Below are 9,726 nucleotides of genomic sequence, written 5' to 3'. Positions count from 1 at the left end.
TGAAACCTGCACCTGGACCCTCCAGCACTTGTCCCCCCCTGCCTTTTTGGCCTCACCTCCCACCCCCTCTTCTGCTCAGTCAATCCTGAAGCTGCTGGAAGGCCCACTGACCCCCATCCTCACGACCCTTCTCCTCTGCTGTGTGTGAGGTTTAATATTAACAATCCTTACACTGGGTCTTCCGTGTTTCACTTGCTACATGGTTTCCTTCCATCTTTTGGCCTGAGCTGTAGGAACTTCCTGTAGGGCAGGTGTGCCCAGGGGCCAGGGCAAGAGTCTGAGACTGGACACAGAGCTTGGCATCACACATCCGGGTCAGTAGCTCCCTCCCGTATATCTCAGGCATAGCCCTCCACAGCAGGGGTGTCTCCACCCTGGGATGAACCCATGAAGGTACCCAGGACACAGCACGGCCACTGGTAACCCTAGGGGACTTGCTGAGATCTGGCAGGATGCAGGCAGATGCATTCTGGCATCCCTGGGGATTATTCCTTCCCTCTTTGGGAGAACTTCCTGGCTTTGACTCTTGCAGGTGAAGCAGGAAGATGAGCGTGTGTGAAGCTACCATCTGTGACAGGAGAGGAGAGAGAGGGCCAACTCCAGTGGGCAGAAGAAGACACGGCTCCTTAATGCGATTTTATTTAAGAAGTCAGAACACCCCCATCCATCCCTTTCCTGTTGTTAGCACACCAGCTTGGCAGCTGTTCCCCTCACCCTCTAGGCTGCTTTTCTGTGTCCTGGGACCAAGAATCTGCCAAGGTCTCACTGCTCTTGAAAGTGAATGAAGAACGTGCGGATCTCCTTCGGATAGATGGTGACCTCGGGGTCTCCTGGAGGTGGCGGGGGCTGACTGGAGCTGCCTGGGAGCAGAGAGGGTCTGTCCGGCAAGGCCCCTGGACCACCTGCTTCCCGAGGGCCCCTCCTCCCAGCATCCCCCTGGCAACACGGTGCCTGCTGCGTCTGTGGCTCCCACTGTGATCACAGCCCTCAGCTACCCCCTCTTGACAGGACTGCACTGCTGAGGGGCCTCTTTCATTTCCGGCCTCCCCTGAGGGCCCAGCACAGTCAAGGCGTGTGCAGGGGGCTTGGGCCTGCTTGGGCTTGTTTCTCCGTGGGTTGTGGCCCCGTATATGTGCCTAAGAGTCCTCTCACTGAGGCCATGTGGGGGCCCTGCCCTTGATCTCAGCGGGCTGTCCTCAGACACACTCTGCACTTTAGGCTTCCTCCTTGGGATGAAACTTGCTCCTGCAGCCATCCCTCTATCCATCCATCCATACAAACATCCAATCATCCACCACACACTCTTCCATCCTTTCATACTGCCCTCCATCCTGCATCCTCCGATCCATCTGTTCAACCTCCATCCTCACAACAGTCCATGTTCCATCCACTTCCCTTCCTTTCATCCATCATTCACTCATCCTCTTTCCTTCCTTCCTCCCTCTTTCCATCTGTCACTCAACCATTGAGCTGTCCATCATCCATCTACTTTTCTTCCTTCCTTCCATCCTTTTTTTCTATCAAACAATCCCTTCATCCATCTGTCTATCATGCATTGACTAAGTGCCTCCTTATGCAGCCAGACTAAGCTGTGCGCAGGAGCCAAAAAAGGAGATAAATGGGGCAGCGCTCACTGAGGGAGGGGGAGAGCAAGGGAGGCTCCTGGCTCAGCCCTGACCGGGGGAGAGTCAGGGGAGGCCCAGAGAGGGGACAAGTGCTTTCCAGGCAGAAGGAACAGCAGAGGCAAAGATTTCCAGGCAAGAAGCAGTCTGTGTGCAGTGTAATGCACAGCAGGGCAACCGTCAGAACATCTGAGGGTGCAGCTAAAGTTTGGGGCTCACTCAAGGCCTCAGAGGGTTGTGGTCTTGGACACACAAGAGCACCCACGCACACACACAAGCTGTGTGGAGCTGTGGCACGTGGAGACTGATCTGAAGCCTAGAGTCTATAACCTTCCGTGGCTGACTCAGGAAGGCGGAGACCCAGAGAAGGAGGACGGCCAGCTCCAGGTCACACAGGCCTCGGGGCAGAGCTGGGCTCTGGCTGGGAGTGAGGCTGGGGACCTGGGGCAGAGCCAGGACCAGGACATCCGAACCTCTGTGGCGGGGAGGGTCCCGCGTGCTCCAGGTCCAGCGATGCATCTCGCTCACGTTCCAGGTCCCTGTGAGCGAGCGCTCCTCCACGGACACCAGGGAGCCCAGTCCCCGCAGCACAGACTGCAGGACAGAGCAAGGGAGGGGTGAGCACCCGGACCCCAGACCTGAGCAGAGACCCTGACGCAGCAGGGTGGCCGCACCAGGGCCAGGGCCCAGCATCCCCCACATTCATTGCAGGGCAAGTCCCTGCAGGAGGAGGGGCAGCCCCATTTTACAGATGAGGACCTGAGGCCAGGGGCAGCTGGCCCCCCAGTGCTGCCTGGATCAGCACGCCCAGCAGGTGGCGGGCAGGTGGGGCCGCCCCAGGAAACACCTAGGCACCAGGGTGTGTCTCCCGAGGGCATGTCCCCCTGGGGGCCTGACTCTGTGATGTAGGAGCAGGCCACGGGAGGGCAGGTTACCTGCAGGTTCACGGTCACAGGCTGAGACAGCACGGGGTCCTGCTCCACCTCATACAGGTGCTGGAGCCGCAGCAGGACACGGCGCAGGTCTGCCTTGGCCGCGCGGTTTCGGTCTTAGGGACAGAAGGAAGGTGGCCGTGAAGACAACAGTCTCTGCCTGGCACTTTACACTCTCACCTCAACTTCACAACTTCAACCTCCCTCGGAGGCATGTAACACAGTCCCACTTTGCAGATGAGCCAGACAAGGCTCAGAGAGGGGCAGCCACTTGCCCAGACACACAGCCGGTGTGCATCAAGAAGGAGCGGGGAGGATTCCAACCCAGGTGCAGCCAAAGTGACGCCTCCCACCACCCACACCAGGGCGGTTGCAGCTATCTGAAAGTCTTCATTCTTGTTCACTGGTGAGCTCCTCATTGGGCCTGTCCTTCCGGCTTCCTGTTCTCTGGAACTTTCTCTCTGCCCTGGCACCTGTGAATGAGGGGTGTGGCCTCATATCCCTGAAGATGAGGCACCATTGCAAAGGTGATGTGTCACGTCTCACAGAAGCTTTTTTCTGCCACGAGACCTAGGAAATGTGTTGTAATATAGCCTCTATCTGCTGGTCTTTGGAGACCAAATGAGAAGAGCCACCCTGCTGATCCCACAGAGCAAGAGGTCGAAATGACCTGTGCTGTGTGAGGACAGGGATGCTGTGGGCTCCTTGCTACTTTGCATAAGAAGTCTGCAAAGTCTCTTGTCTCCACTCAAGTGATGGGGTTAGGGACTGGAGCTCCAGAATCAAGGAAGGATGTCTGGCACTGGAAATGTAGCTAGAGACGATGACAATGGTGATGCAGGTGATGATGACAATGGGGTTGTATGTTTCTGGGGAGGCAGGCGGCCCTCTTGGCATCCCCAGTGCTCCCCTCACTCGGCCTCTTATTCACCTTCCTGGGAACAGGGTCTTGCTTGGCCCAGCCGGGGTCTCCTTTACTTCATTCAGTACAAGCAGCCTCCAGGAGGTACTTTCTCAGTGCCTTGGCCACACACACGCACACACACACACACACACACACACACAAGTGGGAGCCAAATGACTCTGAGGCTGCTGGGAACCCCGTCCATCCCATCATATGTGTCAAGTGGGCAGTGAAGCAGGGATGCTGGAGGTCAGGGTCAGGAAGCCACGTGGCTTCAAGCTTGAGCCAGTCTTTCAAAGATCCAGTTTATCAGGCACAAATATAACATCAGGCCTTGACTTCTTTCTATTCCTCCTTCTTAATTGGGCTGACACTTATATGGAACGTCCTAGGCCCTGAGTGTGGCTTTGGGGACACAGCAGTGGCTGGGCCACAGACAGTCCTGCCCTGGAACTGCTCAGAGTCTAAAGGGGCAGGTAAGGGGTACAGGACCTATCTGTTTCTGGGAGGTGTTGCCTCCACCAGGAAGCCCTCAGTGATGCCTAGCTGGAGCTTTCCTCAGATCACTGTCATTGCTCTCTGATGAATTGCCTGCTTCCCTCTGTAGACAGGGGCCCACTGAGCCCAGGGATGTTTCCTGCGTCATCCATGGTTCAATCCACAGTGCCTGACATTAGAATCATTTTTCAAGGCATGAACGGAACCTCATCAAATTCATGCCTGAGCCCAATTACAGGTGGGCTCCAGGAGAGGCTCCTGAGGCTCCAGGAGAAGACCCTGGAAGAAGCAGGACCTGAAAGAGCCTGGATGACTCTGAGGAGAGCCCCTCTGTCCAGTGATGGGCTGGGTGCCGGGCTGGCATGTGGAGGCAGGAGTGAGTCTGGACACCTGAGTACCCGCCGCACCTTTCTGGAGAGTCCGCAGGTGCTCTGTGTGATTTGAGCTGTACTTCCAGCCGGGGATGCTGAGGATCTGCAGGTGGATGCTTGGGGGAAGCATCACAGCCTCTTGCTGCCTGGAGCCTGAGCCACGCCGGGCAGTCTCTGCAAGGCAGATGGACAGCAAGGAGAGGCTGTGGGCCAAACTCTCCTCCTGACACTCACAGCTCCACACTAAGCCCCCCGCTTCATCTGGTCTCACTCCCTCCCGCCTGCGGCCCAAGGGCAGGCAGCCTGAAGCACCTGTTCATGCTAAAGCCCAGCCTGCCTTGAATCTCCGGTCCAGCCAGTTCAAACTGCAGACCGGGAGGTGGGACCAGAGAGAAGACGCCACTTCTTCCAGAACTTGCAGCGAGTCACCCAGAGACCTGCCCCGTGAACCAGGTCTCAGACGCCGGCTCCATGCTGACATCGATCGCTGCCTCTGCCCAGAGGGGCTCAGCCCTCCTCTTCCAGGAGACGCTCTGGGCTCCAGCGGGAGCCGCCGTCGCCTCACAACTCCCAGGGCTCAGCGATTGGTCAGGCTTGGTCACGTGATTCGACCGCGGCCAATCAGAGCGTTCCCTGGGATCTCTGCCCGTGGCAGAGGCCTCTCAGTTCCTTCGGTCCCGGAGCTGTTCACAGCCCCGTCCCAGGCAAGAGCAGAAGCGGGTCTGCAGACAGCGAAGCTCAGGGGACAGAAGCGGGGAGGGACAGCCGCGTCAGGGCCAGCGCCCGAGGAGGCAACGCACGCTCCCCTCCCCTGAGCTGCGTCTGCCCCGGGGTAAAGGCTCCTCTGGCCCCGTCTCGGACCCTTGGTTTCTTCGTGTGCCGGTGGCGGAGCCCAGGGCCGAACCTGGGACGAGCTGACCTCAGCCGTGGGCGGGACAGTGGGCGGCGCTGACCTCAGCCGTGGACGGACCCTGGGCGGCGCTGACCTCAGCGGCGGACGGACCGTGGGCGGCGCTGACCACAGCCGCGGACAGACCGTGGGCGGCGCTGGCCACACCCGTGGGCGGGACCGTGGGCGGCGCTGACCACAGCCGTGGGCGGGACCGTGGGCGGCGCTGACCTCAGCCGTGGACGGGACCCTGGGCGGCGCTGACCACAGCCGCGGACAGACCGTGGGCGGCGCTGACCACAGCCGTGGACGGACCGTGGGCGGCGCTGACCACAGCCGTGGGCGGGACCATGGGCGGCGCTGACCACAGCCGTGGACGGACCGTGGGCGGCGCTGACCACAGCCGCGGACGGACCGTGGGCGGCGCTGACCACAGCCGTGGGCGGGACCGTGGGCGGCGCTACCACAGCCGTGGGCGGGACCGTGGGCGGCGCTGACCACAGCCGTGGACGGACCGTGGGCGGCGCTGACCACAGCCGTGGGCGGGACCATGGGCGGCGCTACCACAGCCGCGGACGGACCGTGGGCGCGCTGACCACAGCCGTGCGCGGGACCGTGGGCGGCGCTGACCACAGCCATGGGCGGGACCGTGGGCGGCGCTGGCCACAGCCGTGCGCGGGACCGTGGGCGGCGCTGACCACAGCCGTGGACGGACCGTGGGCGCGCTGACCACAGCCGTGGGCGGGACCGTGGGCGGCGCTGACCACAGCCGTGCGCGGGACCGTGGGCGGCGCTGACCACAGCCGTGGACGGACCGTGGGCGGCGCTGACCTCAGCCGCAGACGGACCGTGGGCGGCGCTGACCACAGCCGTGGACGGACCGTGGGCGCGCTGACCACAGCCATGGGCGGGACCGTGGGCGGCGCTGACCACAGCCGTGCGCGGGACCGTGGGCGGCGCTGACCACAGCCGTGGACGGACCGTGGGCGGTGCTGACCTCAGCCGCAGACGGACCGTGGGCGGAGCTGACCACAGCCGTGGACGGGACCGTGGGCGGCGCTGACCACAGCCGTGGACGGACCGTGGGCGGTGCTGACCTCAGCCGCAGACGGACCATGGGCGGCGCTGACCACAGCCGTGGACGGACCGTGGGCGGTGCTGACCTCAGCCGCAGACGGACCGTGGGTGGAGCTGACCACAGCCGTGGGCGGGACCGTGGGTGGAGCTGACCACAGCCATGGAGCTTTCTCTCCGCGGCAACACCCTCTCTGCTGCCAGGAAGGGACCGCAGACTGACCCAGGAGCAGCCCCAGCCCACTTGCCAGACCCGCCCGCCTCTGTCCTCGGAGTCTGCCCCTGGACATAGGCGTGGCTGGGCAGGCAGCTCCTGACAGTCCCGGAAGAGACGGACATGAGCACCCGCTCCCAGAGGCCCAGAGCCGCACTTCTCCCTCCTGCCCCAGCCTCTTGTCCAGCTCGTCCTTCCATTCCACTGCCTTCCCCACGCCCAGCCCAAGCACCTGCCCCTGCGGTTTCTTCTCTTACAAACAAGAGGTCCACTGTTATCTCTTGAAGTTGATCCCTGTACACCACCTGGTCTGGGGTCACAAACTCCACCAAACATATAGACATCAAGGCCCTCATGACCTCTGATCCCTCTTCATGCTGAAGTTGGATCCCCATGACTTGTCCCTCCTTTGAGCCCCTGAGAAATCCTTCAGAACAAGAGCTGGGTGTAATGCAGGTACAGTCTGCAGCATATGGCAGGCACTCAATAAATGCTCAGTGAATGAGTCAGCTACCACCCACCTTATTGCTAATGCCTTGTGAAGGTCTAGCCTAAATCTCAAACTGGGAAAACCTAAAATCATGCCCTCATCAAAACTTCTGCAAGAGATGAGAAATAGAAAACAGCTTAAGGATTATAGGCTAAATTTGGAATTAATGTGGGTTTGACTGCAACCATTGAAATAAGTCAAATATTGTAATAAAGCAGACATGAGTGTCTTGGTTTCATAGTGCATATAAAATTTATGCTTACGCTTTACCATAATCTATTGTGTGCAATAGCATTATGTCTAAGGAAAACAGTTTATATATATGTTAGATTTTAAAAGCTTTCTTGTTAAAAAGGTTACCTCAGGTGAGACTTCAGTGATTAGCAGTCTTTCTGCAAGAACAATGATGAAGATCACTAATCCTATAGCAATTATAGTAATAACGAAAAATATTTGAATACTGTGAGAAATAGCAAAATGTGATACATTGATGTGAACTGAGCAACTGCTGTTGAAAGAGCAGTGCAGACATGCTGCTGCAAGACGCAGCAAACCTTCAATTTGGAAACAGTGCAGTATCGTCAATGCTCAGAAAGAAAAAAAAGACGAAAGAAAAAAGCATACATATTGAGGTATACTTGTAGACAGAATGGACAAATACATAGTGTTTATAAAATTTAAAAGATTCTCTGCAGTAGCATCTTCAAATACTTTCAAATGCACTCATTGTTTAAAAGTATTTCATGTTCAACTATTTAACTATGATGCCCAACTGTAGTGAAGGAAACTTATACAAGTCTCAGGAGAGGCAACTCATAAAACTCGCAGATCAGGACATAGAAGACAATCACCCTCACTTGGTGACAACACACCTAATTCAGATAAAGCCAGTCTTTTAAATGCTGAGCCTCCAGACCTGAATGGTGACATATATAATAGGAAGAAGTAGAAAGTGTCCTCAGAGAAGGAAATAGAGGAGATTGAGGGGAAAGAGATAAGAAGGGAATGGCAGTAAGTCCCAGCTGTGAACCTACTAGCTGTATGACCTTGAACGCGTCACTGAACCTCTGTGCAGGTCAGGTTGCCCACATTAAAAATGAGGGGTTTGGATGTGAGGACTCTGGTCCCATCCTACCCCAAACTAGCCCAGATCCTGGCGGGTACTGAGAGAGTTAATCCTTAGGTAGATTGATAAGCAGTCCAAGGCTCTCAGAAGAAGAAATGGACAAACATTTTTTTTCTACATTTCTTCGTCTTAGACACAAAGATGTTTTTACTTAAAGTCTGAGATGTTGTGACAACAATCTTTAAGACTAACGTTCTTTAAGCCCAGAGCTAATGATTACACAACGAAAAACTCATCTTGCTCAAGAGTATGTTTTTCTTTAAACTCTGTTCTAATGATTAATAAAAAAGTATCCTGCCCCAAGACATGTTTCTCCTTCTTAAGAAGAGGTACCTTCTGACTAATCTTAAGACTTACTTGTGGCAGTGCGTCCTCTCTATTGTTAGTTCTAATCTTGTTAATTTAAGATGTCTGATGTGGGAGTGGGTCTGGTAAAGTATATAAGGCCTTGATGTGACTACTGAGTGGGGCTCTCTCCCTGCCCCTTCTGTTGTCTATGTCAGAGGCTTTCTTTGTCATTTTCCAGTGTAATGAGGCTTCCGCCACACAAAAGGTCTGAGTAATCAATCCTGGGACCTGGTGCCAAAGCTAAATCTTCCTCTTCAGAGATCACAAATCAACACCATTCACCGTTAGCTATCAACACAAGCTCAGCCCCATCCCTGGACAGGTAGGTTCCCTCAGGCAGTGACGACAGGAGCACGTTTACCGCTCATCTCTCGGAGCATCACGACGGGCCGGTGCTGCAGCGCCAGCCCACTCCTCTGGCGCAGGCCACTGGTGAGGTTCCTGGATCCCAGCAGAAGCCAGAACACCGGGTGGACGACTGAGGTGTCGTTCAGTGTGAGGTCAGCAATAATCTTTGCTGGATCGTTGTTCACCAGCCGCCGGTGGAGCAAGACCTACAGGGGACAACTGTCTGACCGGGTCTGCCTGGACCCTGGGGTCCCTGAGAGCGACCAGAGGGGCCTCCTCCTACCTCCACCTGCCCGTTCCCTTGGCTGGAGACGCCGTGTGCCTGCTCGGACAGCAGCACCAGCCTGCTTCGTCTGCTCTGGATGAAGGCTGACTGCACCATGGGGTAGTAATTCTGTGGACAGAAACATGGTGGAGGGGGAAGTGGGCCAGATCAGCCAGCAGGTCCGGGGTCTCCATCTGGCCCCAGGCGGCCCCCTGCATGTGCGCAGCAGCAGCCCAGGGTGGCATGGTAGACAGGGAGAGGGGCTCAGTTCTGAGATGGATGCACTGGAATTCAAAGCTAGCTCCATCGCTTCCTGACCTTATGGCCTGGGGGACCCAGCCCACCCAAGCCTCGGTTTCCCCACCTGTAAAATGTGCCCCCAAGGTCCTCCTGCTGAAAGGAAATAATGAGTAATTTATGCCAGTCCAGTCTGGGATGCCCTCCAGCCAGGGGTTCCCAACTAGAAAGGGGCTGGTGTCTGGGCTGGAAAGCGTTCACACAGCCCTGCCCTTTGCTCTGATGGAGCAAGATGTCCTGGGCTGATGGTTCTGGACCGTCTGGAGCCCAGACCAGAGTGGGTGAGGACCAGCCACAGAGATGAAGGGACAGAAGCTCACGGAAGGCAGAGGAGGGAGGAACCACACC

The 9,726-nt window shown here is 57.0% G+C and overlaps 1 protein-coding gene across 1 annotated transcript in view; it reads right to left on the bottom strand.

Moving 5' to 3' along the window:
- Positions 1-744: 744 nt before the first annotated feature.
- Positions 745-9,726, bottom strand: part of LOC136152717 (epididymis-specific alpha-mannosidase-like) — a 38,068-nt gene continuing 29,086 nt past the window's right edge. Inside the window, exons 14-19 of the mRNA XM_065914111.1 lie at positions 9,100-9,210; positions 8,830-9,022; positions 4,364-4,501; positions 2,558-2,670; positions 2,096-2,216; positions 745-860 (exon numbers count right to left, since the gene is read on the bottom strand). Coding sequence (XP_065770183.1) covers positions 763-860; positions 2,096-2,216; positions 2,558-2,670; positions 4,364-4,501; positions 8,830-9,022; positions 9,100-9,210 — 774 coding nt within the window. The 3' untranslated portion in view covers positions 745-762. The remainder of the gene's footprint in view (positions 861-2,095; positions 2,217-2,557; positions 2,671-4,363; positions 4,502-8,829; positions 9,023-9,099; positions 9,211-9,726) is intronic.

The sequence above is a fragment of the Muntiacus reevesi genome, chromosome 22 (genome assembly GCF_963930625.1).
Source record: "Muntiacus reevesi chromosome 22, mMunRee1.1, whole genome shotgun sequence".
NCBI lineage: Eukaryota > Metazoa > Chordata > Mammalia > Artiodactyla > Cervidae > Muntiacus > Muntiacus reevesi.
The sequence above is the reverse complement of the archived record's forward strand: the minus strand, read 5'-3'. Positions and strand labels throughout refer to the sequence as shown.